General features: G+C 34.4%; 1 protein-coding gene across 1 annotated transcript; it reads right to left on the bottom strand.

Moving 5' to 3' along the window:
• Nucleotides 1-2,797: 2,797 nt before the first annotated feature.
• Nucleotides 2,798-5,736, bottom strand: LOC134260296 (uncharacterized). The gene is made up of 4 exons (XM_062742864.1): nucleotides 5,519-5,736; nucleotides 4,467-4,529; nucleotides 3,368-3,525; nucleotides 2,798-3,273 (listed from the first exon to the last, which is right to left on the bottom strand). The coding sequence occupies exons 1-4, from the start codon at nucleotides 5,734-5,736 to the stop codon at nucleotides 2,888-2,890; spliced, it is 825 nt and encodes a 274-aa protein (XP_062598848.1). The 3' UTR covers nucleotides 2,798-2,887.
• Between the last annotated feature and the right edge of the window lie 15,400 nt (nucleotides 5,737-21,136).

The raw sequence follows: 21,136 nt of genomic DNA, 5'->3' as shown, positions 1-21,136 counted from the left end.
TCGGAGTGGACTATAGTAAAAGAAGAAGGCAGAAATTTTTGTCAGAGTCTTACTGAGTTGTAAAAATTGGGTAGTGATTAAAAAAAAAGCATTTGATTTTGTGGAAATTATGCTAATACTAGAGAATTCTATAAGGCAAAGAAAGTTTTAAAAATGTTTTATACCTCAACCCCTGTCTCTTTATAAGGAGGTGCAGAGTGCAGGTTTCTAATTTGTTGAGGCTTTTTAGCATCCCCAAAAGCCCATGAAGTTGCTGATAGATCTGCCAACCTCTCAATTTCTCCATGTTCAACAGTCAGAGAAGATGTTACTCCAACCTAATAAACAAGTTATACCCTGTGAATATGTCTGGTCAAAAAAATCATAATTTTTTCTTTACGAATATAATTTCAAATATTTTCTGACTTTAGGAGAAGACGACCTCCTCACAAATCTAGTTAAATTTTAAAAAGAATTACTTACATCACTAGCAGTCTTTGTGTCTGGCTTTGGAGTGGACTAGGATCAAGGAAAAGGGGAATATGAGACATTTTTACTGATGTGTAAAGAGGGAATGGCAAAAAGAAACATACAGTTTGAGATCCGTTTTAAGTATTTTCAATCGTCATAATGTTGGATTTTTGATTTGACATGATATTAAAAATTGTTATTTAGCATGGATTTTACTCATTTCTCTCAACTGCAATTGAAATTGATGGCATTGAAAGATGATATTAAAAATATAAAGGATGTCTCAGGTGGGCTTCCATTCAATAAATCATACTTAACTTGCTAAATTCTTATTTAGTCAATGCTTTGGAAAGTTTTATACCTTAACCCCTGTCTCTTTCTGGAGAACTGCAGAGCTGAAGTTCTTAATTTGAACAGGGTTGCTGGCATCCCCGAGAGCCAACACAACTGCCAATAGCTTCGCCAACTCCTCGACCTCTTCATGTCTGACAGTCGGAGAGGATGTATCGCCCACCTAATAAACAAGTAACACTGTGAACACATCTGGTTAAAAAAAAATTCAAACGTTTCCTTTTAACGGTCATAATTTAAATATTTTCTAACTTGAGAAGAGAAAAACTTACATCACCTGCAGCCTTTCTGTCTGGTACTGGAGAAGACTATGATCAGAAAAGAGGAAAAATATAAAACTCTTACTAATGTGAAAAGATGGAATGGCAACTTAGAAACGCATGCGAGTCAAGAAAGACCAAGGCTTTGAACCAAGAAATCATATTTTTTACTCTCTTATTTAAGAAATGACTTAAACACTGTTAAATATTTCTATACCTTAACCCCTGTCTCTTTCTGAGGAGCTACAGAGCTGAGGTTCTTAGTGTGTACTGGCCCCGCCGCCACCAAAAGTAGTTGAGTATAAAACTCAGCCTCAACTCTGACAAAATCCTCAAACCCATAATCTCAGCCTCAAGTCACCGCCACCAAATATTTGAGTACATATTCAAGTCAAAAATTTGATTACGTACTCAAATTATTTGAGGTAGATCTTGACCTTTCTCATGTAAATACTCAAGCAATACAAATGGCTGCTCACAGACGACATAAACGGCGCCGCCGGAGACAAGTGCGACATATTCGTAGAATTTCAAAAAGAGTAATACGAGACCGAATGAATCCATTAGAGATATATTCTTAGGATGAGATTTTTGATAGGTATAGGTTTAGACCACCAACTATCCTATATATTTTGGACAAAATCAGTCCAGCAATTATGCATAATACAACGAAGAACAGCGCCTTACCTCCAATCCTGCAGATTCTCACCTGCCTGAGGTTCCTAGCAACGGGGGCGTTTCACAGACTGGTCGGGGACAGCATTGGCGTGTCTGAAACAACTACTGGAAGATGTTGTCGATCAGTCTGTGATGCTATAGTTCATTTGCTGGCAGATTGTATCACCTTCCCCAAGGGTAACCGTGTCAGAGAAACAAAACAACAGTTTTTGAAAATAGCAGGTAAAAAAAACCGCATCTTTCCAATGAAATCAAATTATCAATGTCCTTTTCATTTTTCGTCTGCATTCTACTTTCGGTTTTGTTTTTCAAAGAAAGACAACTCCAATGAACAGACAACTCGTACAAGTTTACTACCTAGGCTTAGGTGCCTGTTATGAGTTCGTACTCTTTAGATTGCATGATAAGTCAAATAATAAGAAATATCTACTCAAATAACTTTAAAATAAGTTTTTTTTTCATATGGACGGCACAGACTTTTATGGTTTGAAAACATTCAACATGTTAGAGATACTTATAGAACTACACAAACGTAAATATGTATACTCGGTAGACCTCATTTTTACCTTACAAAATCTCTAGAATCCAGGAGCTTCCGGCCCCTGGAACCCCACTAGGGCTTTGCCCTGGACCCACTGGGGGCCGCAAGGCGGCCCCAGACCCCTTGCCTACTTTTGGCGCCCCCTCTAACTTCAATTCCTGGATCCGCGCCTGTACTCTCATTTTCAGTCCTTATTCGTCTACATGTACATGTATATGGAAAGGGGGATCCATACCCCAAGTGCTTGTGATTCTGATAGTTTGGTTTGCTTTCGGTAGGTTTCGTTTTGATTTCGATTCGTTAGGCCTTGATTTCGTTTTGTTTCGGAAGATGTGGCGTTTTAATTGTTTCACTTCATTTTTATTTCGTTTCACATTTTACAGGTACCCTTCGCCAGATAAGATATAAGATTTCATAACACAGTATTAAATGCTGTTATGCCTTAAAAATAGCTTTTGGCAATAATTAACAGATAAATGTTAACGTTATATGTATTAGTATTTATTTTTACCAGTATTATAGGTTTCATGTAATTTTTTTTTCTTAAATACAGTCATGTACATTTAATTTTCCAAGAAAATTACACTCGTAATTGAAACAATTAACGTTACAACTCATTACCCAGACTTGAATTGCTTGTATAAATAATCGAATTTGGATATCGCTCCTCGAACTGACGGACCAAAAACGCCTTCTTAATTTCAATTAACTCCTTTTCTGCCTGTAGTTTCTGCTTTTCAATTATCAATTTCTCAATTTGGAGCTTAATTTTTTTATTATCCAGTTTCATATTCTCCAAATCTTCTTCTTCATACGCATCCTTGATTCCTTTTCTCTTTGGCTTTTTAGAAGAGACTTGATGGCCAGTGGCTGCAGTCTTGGGGGTAGCAGATTCAGAGATGGCAGAAGATGTACAGGTGGCAGAAAATGTACAGGCAGAAGATGTACAGGCGGCAGAAGATGTACAGACAGAAGCCGTGCCGTTGTCAATTTCTGTTAAATTTATACACAGAATTTTAAATTTTTGTGAAATAAGAAGGTTGAGCAAAATTTGAAATAGAAAGCTTCATCTTATTTTTGTTTGTACCATCAGTTGCGTCCGTGTCTATGCCATCCGGCAGTCCGTATATCTGTGGTCGCCCTTCAAAGGCCTGCATCAAAGCGTCCTCGGAAGCTGTTAGGGAAGAAGGCGCCGGACCACCACCTGTCTTTGGCCTTCTCAACATGTCAATCTTTTCTTTACCTGGGTCAATACATGTCCTCTTAATCTATTTTAAATATGTCTTTATAAATTTGCATTTATTGAGCAGGCTTAGATAAGACAAATCAGTTACGAAAGCCCATTTTGCTCATTTTCATGGATTAAAAGAATTCGCGAAATAACTCGTAACTTTAACTCTAGAGCGAAACTTTCGTGTTATAACGGGAAACTTTTGCTGTTTAACCAAGACATTTACATAAGTATCCACTTTCTTGTTTGTGATCTAGTTTATTCAATACAATGAAGATTAAAGGCTATCTTTATCTTGGACCATCACAAGCAATAATTATAAGTTTTCTTGTAATTGAGTGTGTCTTTCCTGTTTCTAAATCTCGTTATAACGTGAAAAAAATATTTTTAACCTACGAAAATGAGCCCAACGATTTTTCATACATTTTCATTCATCCAGAAAAAAAATGTAATTTGCTTCATTCATGCAACAATGTCCATTCCAATTTACTACTTTAACGAAAACAAAAACTTTATAAAAATTGTGTCCATGGTATTACCTTTTATGTATTTAACAGTAAACTGTATTTCTCAGCACGTATCATGGGCCGGGGGGGGGGGGGGGTTGTCCCTTTTTCCAGACATAACGTTATACTATATAAATTAATTGAGCAATGAAAGTCAGTTTGCCCCCCCCCCCCCAACGCTCTCCCAAATAGGATTTTCGAGTTTGGATATTCCTTTTTTCCTCTCTCTCTCTCTTTCTCTCCCTTCTCTCTCTGACTACCCCTCCTCAAATTTAAGAAACGATGATACGACACCGTTTCCGTTTTCCATAAACTTGAACCAAAATGATAACAACAATGACAACAATAAATGTTTCGATGAAGTTTCGTACTGGCAAAAAACAAATGGAAATCATCAAAACAAATTTAAAATAATCATCAAAAGTCTAAATGAAAAAAAATTGATATCTCTTTGTTTGATGTTGTTAAATTTCTTCTTTACTGTGTCGTTGTCTCTGTCATTTTTGTAGCTTCTACAATCATTTGGAATATCAACCGCCCGAGAGTATTTAGAAAAGTAAGCCATCGAAAAAAATCAGAAGAATAAGGAAACGATGGCATTTAATACCGACTTTGGTGTTCAAGGCGATATTCTCTATATTTATACAATAATATAATTAATGGTATATGAATGTATAAAGAATACTTTAGAAAATGCTTTAACCTGTCAACACCTAATTTAAGACCACAGAACATAACTGGAAAAATGGGGGGGGGGGGGGGGGGGGGGGGGCTGGTCAGACAATCGTATGAGAAAACTATGGATAAGTTAACTATTATTTGAAGTCAGAAGTTTATTGACGTTTAGGACGCATCAAAAATACCTGGTATCACTGAATCCGATATCCGCTGTAACGAATACTGAGTGAGCATATTGTAAAATTTGATTTGTTATAAATTATTTTTAAATGAATTGTTAATTAATTATATCAATTTCAATGAATTTAATCCTTATAACGAATTTAATCCGTTTCTAAAAATTGTGAATTCATCATAGCAATTCAAAAATTCTTTATATAAGCTATTATAAGAATTAAATTCATAATGAAATGGATAGAAAATTTTTATATATAACGAATCAAATGTGAAATGTTTTCATTCTTGTCAGTTAATGTTCTGCGATCTAAAACGTTTTTTTTTTTTTTTTTTTAAAAAGAAAAAAGAAAAAGCCGCAATGTATTTTTTTTAAACTTTAGATCTAATATACAACTGCACATCTGTCATCCTACACATTTGGATGTCAAACCGTCACGTTTCAAACAGTATTGGGTCGAAATGAATAGTTACCCATGTAAAGATTGAAGGGAGATAACTACTAAACTTTATTTACAACAGGTCCGCGTTACAGCGAGTTGGAAAGGAAAAGTTAAGTAAAAACTTAATAAGCTATATAATACCGGTATTTTTTAAGTATAGGAAAATTAAATGTTTTGATTGAATATGCAACAACAACAGAACTTACAAGTTAAGGGTTTCTGCAATGGATTTCCACGTAGATTCTTTCAATTTGCCATGTTTACCCTTCACCCCCGAGCCCTTCATTTTACCGAAGAGGGTCTCTTCGTACTTTAAAACCTCTTCTATTAGGAGGATCTCCTCCTCCGGGGTCCAATTGGTGCCCCTTTTCTTAAGACTATTTTGTTCTTGTTCTGTCGGGAGTTTCACTTCGACAAGCTCCATGTTTGTGAACAAAACAAATAAAGCAGACGGAAATACTGTTTATTACGTAACAAACATTTCATCAAATTTTGTGTACTTTGTAGGCCTATATTTCGTTAGACTGCTTAGATCATTGAAAAAAAATTACTGAGTATTTACTCAGTAGAGTTGAGAACGTAAAAATCCATACTCAACAGAGTACATACTCAACTATGTTGGTGGTGGTGATTTGAGAATTTTCTCAGTTGAGGATGGCCTCAACGCTTGAGTAGAGAATTGAGGCTGAGTACCGTATAATTTTGGTGGCGGCGGGGCCAGATAAACCGCATAAAAGATTGAGCTATCGATTTCTAAATCAAATATGAAAATGTCCAGACCTTTTTTTAATTATGCAAAACGGAAAGTATGTTGTATGGTTTCATTCCGTTGCAAAAATGTGGATCGAGAATTAAATTAACAGAACTTTTTTATTACAATTATTTATAATTTTTACATATACACCTTGCTTGTAAACCGGTGATGAAAAAAAGAAGAAAAGATTATCTTAAATGTTATAGAAAATATGCCAATCAATATCGCAATAAAGTTAAAAAAATATCGCAATATATCGCAATAAAAAATTCCTAGTCGATTCCCAGACCTAAAATATTGTAATATTATTGCTTTAAAAACATTATATAACCATAGAAATTTTTAACCTGTAAACGAGACTGTTGATATCTTTGTTTCATCGACTTGTTTGTCAATAGTTTGCCTCGTTTTAAAAATTGTTCGTACGAAGAGCATGTTCTTATACGTATCCTACCCTACCAACCCATTAATAAAGCCTTATCTAGGGCGTTAACTTATTTGATATAAACCGAATTGTAGATTGAACTTCAGGCTAATACAATGCTCTTGCTTGGAAAAAAAGCTGGATATCTAATTATTGTAGGGGTCTGACTTCGCTGAAGTAATGTATAATTTAAAAAAAAAATAAATGTGTTAAAAATATATGTGGATATTAGTCTCAGTCCCTATGTAGAAAGTTCAAATTGTCAAAATTTAAAAACAACATTTGTAACCGCAAGTTTTTATTATTAAGCAGGCAGCAGCTTAGAAAAAATGTAACGTTACCACTAACAACGTACAGAATGTAAAGCTAGGAAAATATTTCTAATTTCTTTCTGTATTTAATGTTTTTTTTTCGAATGCTGAAAAAAGGAAGGAAAATAATAAAATTTTACTTATCTTAACACCAAACATTTGTTATAAAAATAAAACATAGACACTAAAAGTCCTACAATGTTGACGCTGGAGACCATATCTTTGCAGCAATACATCAAAACAGTTTCACAAGAAAACTGTGACCGAATATTAAAATATTTAATATGTTTGATTTTGACAAAAATTAAATTATATAAAGAACTAGAATGCTTGACATCATGGCTCTTATATCTTTACTTGTTTTATTTTGTAATACATTTCAAGAAAAAGTATACCCCCCCCCCCCGACAACCCCACCCGTTTAACTGTAATCTTAACACCATCCCCCCCTTTTTCCCCTTGAAAATGTGAAAAACGACAATAAATCAGCGATTTGTTTGCCATAAAACACACAAAATGAGGCATTACCCTCTTAGTCTTTCTTTCCGACATCTTCGATGCCATTTATTTGGATATAGCAGTAGAAATTGCAGAAAAATTTTCTCGATAGAAAAAGGCGTCCGCACTCTTTGACTAATGTCGTTGGAATGAGACGTAACCACAACACAACTTAGGCCTACCGAGAAACGTGACGTCACAGTCAATGACGAAAGCCAATGAAAACTCGCGTAATTTTTTACGAACACTGTGACACCTATTTTTTTTTTTTTTATAAAGAAAACAAAAAATAATGATTCAATTTTGATTTTTTTTTCTGGTGACTTAATTAAAAAAACTTTGGTGCTGTGTTTTAAAATAGCTAGATTAACCCCAACAATTAAAACTGATAACAAAAAAATTGGGTATAGGTCTATTCAAAAAAGATATGCAATAAAAAAGCTTGAGCTTTCTAAATTTTATGAAATTTTAATTAAAAGATGTCAAAAACGTTTTTATTCGTGTCAAACAGTAAGTTTGCTGCTATATCATTTCATTCCGTTGCAAAAATGTGGTGAATTAGAAAAAATAGTGATAAGAAATAAAGAAAGGATTGTTATAACTGTTATAAAAATATGCCAATACATTTAAAATACCGCAATAAGAAATTCCAAATCGATATCTAGCCCTCTTATATTGTATAGAATTATTGCTTTAAAATTTGTAATGAAATATGGACAAACAAACGAAACATGCATATAACGAACAGCAATCAAGCCGAAATGTCCGTTTTAAAAATACAAATCGTGACTTTGTGAGTAGAGCAAACTCGGACCTCTAAAGGCATTAAAAGTGGGATCAGGTGCCATATGGAGGAGTAAGCATCCCCGGTCAAACCAGCCTGGTTTTGATCGGGTAAACGGGAAAATTTGGGTGTGTAAACAATGGCATTACAATTAATATAAAAACCGTCAGTTAGCATTCGACAGAAATATTGATTGCATTTACTGACAATATTGTATCGATTATATAACTTGACATGAAGAATTGAAATGAAGACTTAAGACTGTTGATATATATTTGTTTCATCAACATGTTTGTCTATAGGTTGCCTCGTTTTAAACATTGTTCGTACGTAGAGCATGTAATGGCGTTTCTTTCTTATTTAAGCCTTACCAATGGTGTTAACTTATTTGATTTTACTGAACAGCATTGTAAACTTGGACGTAACTCTCAGTCTCATACAATGCCCTTGCTTATGAAAAAAAGTAAGTATTGCCTATCTATTTATTATTTCAAGTGTGTGTCTTCAATGATAAAAAATGAATATTTTTGGGTGGGTGGAAAGAAGAGACTTAGCATTTCAGAAATTATAATAATGGCCATTTCAATCTCTTGGCCCCTCAGTAGAAATTTCATATTGCCAAAATAATAAACACACATGTGTAACCTTACGTTTTTATTATACAGCAGCTAGAGAAAAATGTGACGTTACCAGTAGCAACGTACAGAATGTAAAGCTAGGAAAATATGTGTGTATGATTTTTTTTCTCTACGTATTAATTTCATGCTTTTTTTTAAAGCTTAAGGAAAAGAGAGAATAATGATACAGGCTAGATGTACACTAGGCTAATAATGAACAACACCTATTTTTTTGTCCCCCGCTTGAAAAGTGGGGGATATTAATTATGGTCTGTCGGTCCGTCCGTCTTTCTGTCTGTCTGTAACGCTTTCGTTTCCACACGTTATCTCAAGAACCCTTTGAGCTTTCGCAATGAAATTTTGCATAGCTGCATAGCAACTCCCTATGGACTAAAGAAGAACCCTATTGATTTTGAGGAAAGGTCAAAGGTCAAGGACACAAATTCGCAAATTCTGTCTGTTATAACACTTCCGTTTCCACACGATATCTCGAGAACCCTTTGAGCTTTCGCAATGAAATTTTGCACAGCAACTCCCTATGGACTAAAGAAGAACCCTATTGATTTTTAGGTCAAAAGGTCAAAGGTCAAGGACATAAATTCGTAAATTCTGTCTGTTGTAACTTTTTCGTTTCCGCGCGATATCTCAAGAACCCTTTGAGCTTTTGCAATGACATTTTACATATCAACTACTTGTGGCCTTAGGAAGACCACTATTGATTTTGAGGTCAAAAGCTCAGAGTTCAAGGTCGTAAATTTATACATTCTGTCTGTGTGTAACACTATCCTTTCCGGGCGATATTTCAAGAGAATTTTGAGCTTTTGCAATGTAATTTTATACCAAAACTCCCTAGGACCTCTCTCACCCCTCTCAAAGTGTCCCACCCCGTTTGTTTTTTTAGTATTTATTTATTACATGTCGCAATTTTAAGCACAGGGGCATGGGGAGAGTTAGGTTTTCGGCGGACTTTATATTCTTATTACATGTGTACATCAATTAGAACTGTTTAATAAAGGTTAAATTAGACACCATGCATTGTGTAAAATTTTAACAATATCGAACGTGAATATACACATATATATGTGACTTCATGTTTGCATATAATTTTCGTGAATTTCAAGCGGTTCCGTGGTGTAGTGGTATGTCTCTCGCTTCACATGTGAGAGGGTTCAGGTTCGAATCCAGGGCGATCCACTTTCTTTTTTTTTCGAAATACTTTTTTTTTTTACTAAATGATAGTATTCAGCATGTGAAATGAATTATTTATGAGGCCTGGCTTGCACAAACTCATAAAATCATCATTACAGTGTGATCTATATTCCAAATAAAAAGGGAATCTTCTATACACATAATGAAGAATAAGCAATCAAATCTTTATATCCATATTGGCATATTTTCTTTTCTTCAGTATACATGTAAATTCTACAAATTCAGTCAGGAGGATCCGACCCCCCCCCCCCCCACTGCGCATGGTTTACCTTTTCCCTAAGCGGGAGACACAAATTCTCTGAATTAGCTTGTTTTATGTATACCACTGTATACTTTAAGACTTTTAGAAATAAATAACAAGTTTAAAAACTTTTCCGAGACAGTTAAGTTGAAATAAAGTATAAAATTTGATCAAAAACTTTAAACCTACGACTTCTGTAAGGCATATTTGGGTGATTCCACACATTTGAGACAAATTTTGTCTCTCACGAAAAAACTCTAATATTCCTGTTAAATATAACAAAATGTTTATCTTTTTGTTCTAAATATTAAATAAAAAGATATTCTTTTTTGTAGTGATATGCAAAAATGTTAAATTTTGATTTTAATAATGAAAAATAATGTCACTGCTTCATGTATCAATTACTTATATCAGTGTCCTTATGATAGACTTACCACTTTTCGTAGTTTTTTTTTTTTTGACGCGTCTAGTTTTTGTTTTTCAGTTTTATTTGTCTTATTTACTCTAATAAACTTCTACTAAATATGTTTCGATTTTTATTCATTAGCTTTATTGATCATACCACTAAAATTTTGTTGCAGATTCTTATGTCACTTAATATTTCGTCATGACCGAAACGATTGTACAATCTGCTATTTAAAATAGAGTTACTGCCCTTTGTATTATTACTCTCCATAAAAGAAGGTTTATAAACTACCAAAAGTTTTGATGGCGGGAAAGGAACAGTGTAAGTCAAATGGTTTAGAAGAAAAAGTCTGTTGTAAGTATCTTTTTTTTTTTTATTAATTCCTTTTTTGTGTATCATGACCGAATGTTCTAAAACACAATAATACAAATATTTCACATAGTAAACTTGTACTTAACGGCTTTATTTACTGTTTCTGCAATGTTATGTAAATCATTGTACCTGTATGGTGAGCTGAGTGACCAGGAAATAATTTATGTCATGACCAAAACTGTCATTACCGCAACTTATAGTTATGTTGTGGTCATGACAATAGTTACTATTGTCAAACCAACTTTTATCAATTATTAATTCAAGTATATATAATATATTATATTGAATATTTTTAACTATGAACATTTTCATTGATTTTTATTTAATAAAGCATTAAACAATTGTTTTTTTTTTTTTTTTTTTTTAGTGTTTTGTAAAGAGTTGGACTTGACAGACAAAAAGCATGCAGGATTAGAGCGTTTATTTTATTCAACGTTACATGGGTTTTATTTTTATTTCAATTAATTGTTTTTTAGTTTTGTTATTTTAGAGTCTTTCATTGACATTCTTTATATGTATTTAAAATTTAAATACATATAAAGAATGTCAATGAATGACTCTAAAATAACAAAAAGCAATGTCATGACCAAAATTTGATGTCATGACCGAAAATTTTAATCATGACCACAGAACCAGTCTTTCTTGCATATAAAACTACATGCTATTGATTATAAGTATAACAAATAAGCCTTAGTGATATAATTTACTTTATTTCATGCCTGTTATTTCCTAAAACGTATTAATATTTGTTTTTAACAACACAAAAAATGATTTTGTAATTACACAAATAGCATCTTTTTAAATCTGGCTAATTATTTGGCCCTCTACAGAATAGAAACGTATTCCAAAATTCTACAACTTCAATTATATTACAGAGTATTTATTTTCTTTGCATCGGTAAAAAAATATTTCTTTTAAATCTATAAATATATATATACTGCATGTTTTTTGATAGTTGCGGTCATGACCAAAGCATGATAAATTTGATTTTATTCCTTAAATATAATAAATCTGTTTACTTTGACTCGTGGCTAGCGTTGAAATAAAAGAGCACATATATTACAAAGCTCATTGAACCATGTTAGACAGAGAAAGAAGAAAGAGCAATATCAACTTCTTCACTTATGGAAATTGTCTCGTGGAATCACCCATTTATAATAATGGAAATGAACATATATAATTGTAAAACGTATCTTTCATTGTCAAGATTAATACTTTTCTTGGTTATACTATGTTTTACGTATGTCTTCCTTAATAGAATAAAATTTACTGTGAAAAACAGAATGAATTTCATCCTCAATCACACCAGTATTGCAAGCATTTCAACATCTTTTGTTTCTTGATGTGGAAATTACTATTTCAAGTTTATCAGGCCCGTAGGAAGCAATTTCAGATTCTTCATTTGGAGGGGGCATTCATTTACAGTTGGAGCACTATCAACTGCGGAGAATTCCTTGACAAGAAAAAAAGGGGGCATCAGGTGAGCAATATAGAGACACAAAGTGATTATATTTTCTACAGTATTACACTATTACAACATTTTTTCTGTAGTTTACTGTATGTTTTCTATAGTATACTATATATCGGTAAAATTAGGGGGGGGGGGGGCATGGCTTCGGAAAGTAATGATAAATATTAAATAAAATTAAGATATTCATTTTAAGAGGCCATATGAGACTTACTTGGGAAAACAAAGAGATAGACTATAAGAGAATAACCTAAAATTTTGACAAAGCTTGGGGTTTTCACTATAAATTCAATGAAATATTCCCTGTGCGAAACATACATTCCTTTTTTGTAGGTATTTTAAAGAATTGTAATTTAACACAATTCATACCAAATGTTTTGTGGCTTATAAAGGGGGGATATATTTACAGACTTTGCTTTTTTGAGTCACTCAGGTGACCTACTGCTATCTGTGTTCGTCCGTCGTCGTGCGCCTTGTGTCGTTTGTGAACATTTGAACATTTTCAGCTTCTCTGAAACCACTAAACCAATTTCAACCAAATTTGGTACACAATATCTATGGGTGAAGGGGAACAAAAATTGTGAATTTTATGATCCCCGTCCCCCTGGGACCTGAGGGATGGGGCCAAAACCAATAATATTAATGAAATCTTTAAAAATCTTCTTCTTGACTCTGGGACATCAAGCAGCCAAACTGTTGGCATGAATATAATGAGCATTGAGTCCTCTACCAAAATTTTGAAATTCATGGCCCCAGCGTCAGGGGTTCTAGTCGTAGGGTAGATATTAAATAAACTAAGTAAGTATATACATAGTTATAATAAGCAAGAGTGCCTCTTCCAAAATTGTGAATTTTGTGGCCCCAGGATCAGGGTTCTGGTGTTAGGGCAGGGCTCTATTGATTATACCGTGAAAATACATTAATTCTTTGAAAATCTTCTCTGCTCCTTGGTATTAAATAAACTAAGTACAAAGTTATGATGAACAAGAGTGTCTTTTCCAAAATTGTGAATTTTATGGCCCAAGGGTCAGGGGTTCTGGTGTTAGGAGTGGGCTCTATTGGTTATATAAAGAAAATACATGAAATCTTCGAAAATTTTCTTTTCTGCTCCTGGGCATAATAATAAGCGGATAAACTGCCTGTATAGTTAGTTATGATGAGCAATGGTCCTTCCAGAATTGTGAATTTCAAGGCCCCAGGGTCAGGGGTACTATAGAGGGGGGGGGGTCGTCTCTACTTATAATATACTGAAAAATAATTAGTAGTTTGAAATCTGCTCCTAGGTATTAAATAAAACATTTTTGATAAGCAAGGGCGCCTTTCCAAAAATTGTGAAATGTATAGACCTAGGGTCAGGGGTTCATGTGTGGTAGGGGCACTACTGATTATTGCTGAATATTACTGATTAGTTGAAATGCATTTTTTTTGTTCCCCTACCGTACTACTTTTAACTTATGATGGAGATCTTGGGATATAATTATATAGGGAAATGCTATTTATAGGGATAATAAAAATTGTCTCTATTCATAATTTATTTGAAATATCTCTGATTACTTGAAAATTGTTTGTGGATAGTTAAGCATGTCTTTTCTCTTCTTGCTAGTAACTTCAGCAAAAGACTAGACTCTTTAATCAGAACCCCTCCTCTCACCCTACCCCACTTCGCATTTTAGGAGCCCGCTATATCACTGGAATTACAGTTATCACAAAATATGGTAATTTTATCTTTAGAGACATTTTCAAAAACAATTGTAAAATCTGACAATTAAAACATCGTTTTCAGGTGCAATTAAAAAGGTATAACATTTTTGTTTAAATGTGTTCTGAAATAAACAAAGGTGTCGGAAGCAAATCGAAAGGGGGGGGGGGTAATTGAAAGGGGGTCTGCACCATCTAAAAAGGTAAACCCTAATTTTCAATGCCTATATTATGTATATATTTGCCAAAAAAGTTGGGGGGTAAGCCCGCCTTTGATAAATTTCATAAATTGATAAATTTTAATAATCTTTTTCTGTTAGAATGTAAAATATCCTAATGAATGTTAAAGATAGCAGCAAATTACTATTACCAGTAAATTTTGGCATGTTACCGGAAACGCGTTCTTTATTTGGCTCGATAAAAAAGAATCTGAAACAAAAATAAATTTTAATAACAATTAATTTATTTTATCAGTTTTGAATTGATAAATTTATCCAGACCAGAAATTATGTATTATTTATTCATCAAGTCATTTGAACACACTTCCGTTGTTGCAGCCACTTCCGGTAACCGATAAAAAGTTATTTGTGGTTACGGAAATGGCCGAGTAGTTACGATTGGTTCCGAGCTTGTGCCGGTCGTGGAAATCGTGAACTGTGTTCAGGTAAAGGCGGGCAGACCAAAACCAGGTAGTGACTATGCAGATGAAAAGATACATATTAATCATAAAACGTAGGCTTTTTTGTGAGTACCTTTGTTATGAATTGTCGATTTGTATGAAATATATAATAAGAGGCAACTATGATTGGGTTTAGCGATAAAGATAAACGAAAAATCATTCATTCATGACCAAATAGATCAAAGCCATTTTAAAAAAGAAACCATTCCTATAAATAGATTTTCTCTCGGACAAAATGCTGTTGGATCTCTACCTTTTGTATCAAACACGTTCGACTTTTCTCTTTCTTTGTCTTTAAAAAAAATCCTTTCAATACTCTGACGTGTTAATTTGAAGGACAATTAAGAAAGAGATCCGGAATTTTTTTTTTCTTAGACGGGCGAGGGGGTATTTGAATAATTCTTGTTCATGAGTTTTTGAACCCCCAACCCCCCAAAAATAAATCTATCTTTCTTGTTTGTTTACTTTCATAAATGACAGCAGCAGGGGTCTTGGAGAAGAAAGGGGCAAATTGTGGTGTCATTTATTAGTTAACTTTTTGTTTAAATATATTAACTGAATTTTTGGGACTTTGGTGTTTAGTTTCTGACCATATACATCCTTACTAGTATATACAGCTACACTCAGATAAAATATACCATAGATGACTGCACAGAGTGACCTGTTACATAAAGGTACTTTTGCACTTGATATTGGTTAAAAAACTATTCACAAGATTTTAACCAAAATTCATATTATTGATTTAAATTAATGTGAGTATTTAATCTGACATCTTGAGTTTTCATGTGACCTTGACCTTACTCTTTATTTTGTGCTGAGCCCAGTTTTAAATATCTTATATTCAAGGTTTTTGTTATCCGAGTTTTATTTATTTGTTTATTTACTCTCAGACCATACAATGGTATACGAGGTACAGGAACATATTTATATATATACAAAATACAAAGTTGAGTAAGGAAGAGTAGTGTCAAATAAGAAAATAGTTACTGAAATGTGTCCGTCCTCCATCCGTCTGTCTGTCTGTAAACAATTTTCAAAATGCTTCTCCTTGTACAGTTTTGGTCTGATTTCAATATAACTTGGCACACAAGTAGACTACTATAAGATACATAATTCTATTTATCAGATTTTGATTTCGATAAAGTGTTGCTGTGGTTACTAAAAATAGAAATTTTTGTGAAATACTTTTAAAATGCTACTCCTCCTACAGTTTTGGTCTGATTTGAATATAACTTGGCACACAATGGCTTCCAATGTGGAGAAAATTATCATGATTTAATGAAAAATTAATGGCATCTTTTAAAAATCTTCTTCTCAATAACGACTGGGCCAGGAAAGATGAAACTCATGTGGAATCATCCTCAAGTAGTGTAGATTCAAGTTTTTGTCAAATCATGACCCCTGGTGGTAGGGCCGGGCCACAATGGCCAATCAAAGTTTTATATATGAATATAGGAAAAATCTTTTAAAATCTTAATTCTCCTTAAGAACAACAAATTGAGCCATGATTGAAGATATTTATAATGAAGCAATCTCACATGCCGTAGATTCAAGTTTGTTTAAAACATGACCCCCGGAGGTAGGGTTACAATGGATGATCAAAGTTTAACATAGAAAATAATATATGGGTAAAATCTTTAAAAAACTTCTCCTAAGGAAGACATTATTGGTCATATTATATTTACATGGATTGATTCATTGAATGTTGTTTAACATCCCACTCAAGAATTTTTTCACTTGCTGGTAGAGAACAACAAATTTTGACCTATGCTCGGTACTCATGGCCATTGAGCAGGCAGGGATCTTTTTCGTGCCAGCACCTACTGTGACACGGGACCTCGGTTTATACAGTCTCGTCCGAAGGACGGGTCTCCATGTCCCACAGTGGGATTTGTACTTGGACGTAAGGATTGACTCTAGAGCAGATGCTTTAACCACTTTCTCTTTACATGGAAGCATAGATTCATGTTTGTACAAATCATGACACCGGGGGATAGGGTGGTTCCACAATGAACGATCAAAGTTTAACAAGGGAAATATAGGGGGGAAAATCTTTAAAAATCTTCGTAGACAAAAAAAAAAAAAAAAAATTCTCACTCAAATTTTTCAAAATCATGCCAACATTTGCGGGATTCTACGAAATAAAATGATGATTAAATACTGATTCCGTTCAAAGTTAAGACAAAGAAAAACAGAAATAAAAAAAATTGAGGTGGATTTTAAAAAAAAACAGGACGGGCAGGGATGAAAATATAGGAATATTTTATTATGGCCTTAAAGACATCGGAAACGTTTCTGGCTTTCGTATTTCAGGTTTATTGTACCAAACATGTTCAATTCAAGCCTTTTTACCCATCAAGCCAGCCTTCCTTTATAGATTTTGTCAAATCAATGTTTTTACAATTTTGATAATGTTGAATGTTAAATGTTGATAAAATGGGCCTATATTATTTTTAACCATAAGTTTTCTCCAACACCCATTTATTTCATAAGGTTTATACATAAAATACATTGTTGAATCCTCATGGCACGCATATACTTTGGTTGAAAATGCAAATATTGAAACAAAACACAGAAATACGAGCACTGTTCTTTAATTTTGAGTTACTTCCTTTAAGATGTAAGCAATATTCATGATGTTCAAGAGACTGGTTGTTTATTTCTATTTATAATTTGCTTTACTGGAAACGAACTGTCGTAAAACATTTTTGCAAGGATTTATTAGTTAACTTTCAATGGTGCCTCCTTCACATAACCTATAGAATCGTTCCATACTTGCCAACCTCCAGCATGCAAAAATCTGGTCATGACCAGATTTTGAAAGTAAATAATCTGGTCATAACATGTAAAGACATTCACGACATATTTACCATTATTAAATTATATATACTGATATAAATGTATAAGTATTAGTGTATCGAGAATTCTTTTATTAAAAAGGGTTTTAACTTAATTACAATGACAAAAAATTCATATATAATTTCATGATAAATTTTCATGTTAAAAGAGAGCATTGAAGGTTTCATATATCAGTACTGACCTGAATCAGATGTGCATTTTTTCATACATGTTAACCTATTGTGATGAAAAATAGGGAGATTCAGACCTCAAAAGCGGTAGCATTGTGCGCACGTTGTTTTACGCTATGATTATCGATATCTTTCATGTAATATACATGTATATGTAGCCTTAAATGAAACCAGGTACCTACACTTATTAATGTTAAATATCAACTGCAAAGAAGAAGACAGAAACACCTTAAGTTTGACATAAATTGTACAAATTCAAATATTTTTCATTCTCATCATTTTACTTGGATTGGCTGCTTTTCTTAGCCTTTTGAAGAGTGATATTTTGAGCCTAAAAACAATAATTCTGAATGTTCTTTCATTTTTTAAACAAAACAAATGATGACATGGTTTAATCGAGATCTAAAACAAGTTCCTGTCTTTCGTTATATCAGATTTCCCGCGATGATCGAAAACGAAAGTAGAGATGTTCCACATGGCTTGGTCAATCGAGTAATTTCTATTGACTTTATTGCTAAAATTGTGAGCTTCTGTGCTTTTACAGACGATGTCAAATGTTTTCATTTAATTCTTAAAAGCTGTATCTCCTTTTTCATGGCAGGGATGTTGATTACTTTATCGTAACCAATGTAATCACTGGTAGTCTTGTGTTGTTGTCGTTGTCAAATTCGTGCTTGAAATCTATGTACAAAAAAGCGTTTGTATGATTCCGAGTCAAAATCACGCGATATCTAACGAGATTTTATGAGAGTGGCTTCAAAAATGGATACCCAAGCGAACCAAAAATACTTCAGACGCAACTTTTGTAGAAAAGCGGTAGATTTCTGAATTAAATCGGTAGGCGGGAGATGGAGTGAAAAAGCGGTAGACTCCCGCCTAAATCGGGAGAGTTAACATGTATGATTTTTTTAAAGCAATTTCAGTACATCTGCTAAATTTGAAAGTATTCCAATTTTGGCTTTGAAGTAATTTTTCCTCTTGTGTATTAAACTAGTGCAATATGTACTAAATATGCAGTGAGGGCTGTACTGTCTTTGATCACATTATTTTATCTAATAAAATTTGTTTTCCAAGATTCCTTGTGGATATGCACATAAATATGGTTTCTCTTTTCCTTGGTTTATTTAGTGACATATCCTTGATTAAATTTGTTCCTGCTGGCCCTGATAACGATCTGTAGTTCTATCGGAAGCCTTTTAAAATTGACTTCAAACAATGATTTGTCAAAACAGCACCAAGTAAATTGTTTACACCTGCTGAGTGCACTGATAATTAATCCATCGGCATTGTTTACGTAGATCTAAGCTTGGGTTGTAACGAGCTCGTTGTAACTGGAAGTTAAATGAGAAACCTAATTTATGAATCAAATCCAGAAATCTGGAGATTTTCTGGTTGTTCGGCAAAAATCGGGTGAAAAGCATGACCTGCCGGGTCATAAAAAATAATCGGGTTACAGGTTGAAAAATTGGGTGTAACCCGTGAAAACAGGTGAGTTGGCAACTACCCGGTATGTCATTCTCATCTGGTCTACCTAGCTATCACCACTTTCAGCATAATTATGTCACATCTTTGCACTTCCCAGCATTCATGTATCTATTCTAAATGACGACCAGTTGATTGTCTGCCCCCTCATTACAATGTAAACAAACTCATCGCTGCTTTTCTTATATTACTGTAGAGTTGAATATATCTGATAAAAAAACGCACCTGCTTTTGTTTATCTCTCAGTCTGTAACATAATTGCTTTAGTTGTTTTCAGCGCTTAGAGAATTCCATATGGGAGATGACTCTCAATGACTTTTTTAGCTCACCTCGACGAAGTTGAGATGAGCTTATGCTATACCCCCGGCGTCAGCGTCCCACGTTAAAATTTTAAAAGCAAGTCCATTCCTAGTAAGTAACTATAAGCCCTACCTGAACCAAACTTGCATGGATGATGCATCTAGGGATGTACACTACCAGACTTGCTTCGGATGCTGAATCTTACCTACATTTTCTTATGAGTGACCAGGTTAATGTATTTGGAACACATCCATTCCCAAGTAACTATAAGCTCTACCCAGACCAAACTTGCATGGATTATGCATCTAGGGATGGACACTACCATACCTGCTTCAGATTCTGGATCTGACTTACATTTTCCAGATGAGTGACCAGGTTAAATAAGGTGGTGTCAATTCAAATCATGACTCTTAGGGATAGGTTGGAGCAGCAATGGACAATGAAAGTTTAACAAAGAGTATGTAAGAAAAATCTTCAAAATATCCAAAGAACACCAAGAGATCTGCAATTTGTGTAATTTTGCACTCTGTGAACTTTTATTACCCGTTACTCCTTCCTTGTTGTGGGAGTGTTTTTTGGGGTTTGACCTGTGGACATCTTTGTTAACAGGTACAGGGTTGGTCTGGCCTGTTGTATATTCCAAGATGATTAAAAGACTGCAGCTTGCCAGAAGAAGTGCGCAGAGTTCAGGGACATACTGCTGCCAACTCCGGCATTGAAGGTAAGCAGATGCGCAATAAGTGTACAAGTTTATTATGTGGACTTAAAAGATATCATAACTTTGCTCTTTGGACTTGCTGAAATTTTGTTAACTGTAGGAAGTTGTTTTGATGTCTTGATTTTGCTTTGTTAGCAGGAGAGGAGGTGTATGCTGACCCGGGAGGATCCCAACAGCAGTCAAGTAGAGAAGATGAGGTAAGATTGACACTGTACATCTTGTAGCCTTTTGTGATCTTGACCTTGCCAAATGTTGTTGACCGTATCAGTATTTGACCTCTTGACTTCCAATTGACAGGACGCGCAGGAAGCAGCAGAGCCCAGCCCAGCCCTTCGCAGCCCAGCCCAGCAGATGATCCAGCGCAGCCCAACCCAGCCAGCCCATCCCACCAGAGGATCCAATGCCGCAACCAGGCAGCCTAACAGAGAAGCATTTTGAATTTATTTCTTTCCTTCTGTCTCTCCTCTGTCTTCTGAGCACTTTCCTAATCTAACAGTACTAACCATCCCCTACCCCTTAACATTGATTTTGTTGTAATTTCCTTGAATTTGTGTGCTTTGTTTCATTGTTTTGAATGTTTACTAATCTCGTCTCAGTTGTATATTTTCAGGCACTCGGACGTGGTACAACGCAGGAGCACCCAGCCAGCCTCCACCCAGCCAGCCACAGATTAAGGAGCCCATTGCCCAGCTTTGTCTAGCGGCTTACATTTGCCAAGGCGGTGAGTAAAGGGCTGTTTTTGTAGAACTTCTGGATCCCTGTTTTGCATTATAACTTGATCAGAGCAGCTATTGTTCTTCTTTTGACCTCCTGAGTCTCTGTGTTTTCAGGAGC

The sequence above is a fragment of the Saccostrea cucullata genome, unplaced genomic scaffold (assembly GCF_032062105.1).
Source record: "Saccostrea cucullata isolate Sc308-1 unplaced genomic scaffold, CSIRO_AGI_Scuc_v1 ctg713, whole genome shotgun sequence".
In the NCBI taxonomy this organism is placed as follows: Eukaryota; Metazoa; Mollusca; class Bivalvia; order Ostreida; family Ostreidae; genus Saccostrea; species Saccostrea cuccullata.
Note: the sequence above shows the minus strand (reverse complement) of the source record. Positions and strands in the feature narration are given on the sequence as shown.

Bases quoted from the DNA above. Each gene is read 5' to 3' on its own strand.
- LOC134260296 (XM_062742864.1), bottom strand. From the start codon at position 5,736: ATGGAGCTTGTCGAAGTGAAACTCCCGACAGAACAAGAACAAAATAGT. The intron at 4,530-5,518 runs GTAAGTTCTGTT...AAATGATTGTAG, and splicing joins ATTGCAGAAACCCTTAACTT to AAGCTACAAAAATGACAGAG. The intron at 3,526-4,466 runs AGATATCAATTT...ATGTATTGACCC, and splicing joins TTTAACAACATCAAACAAAG to AGGTAAAGAAAAGATTGACA.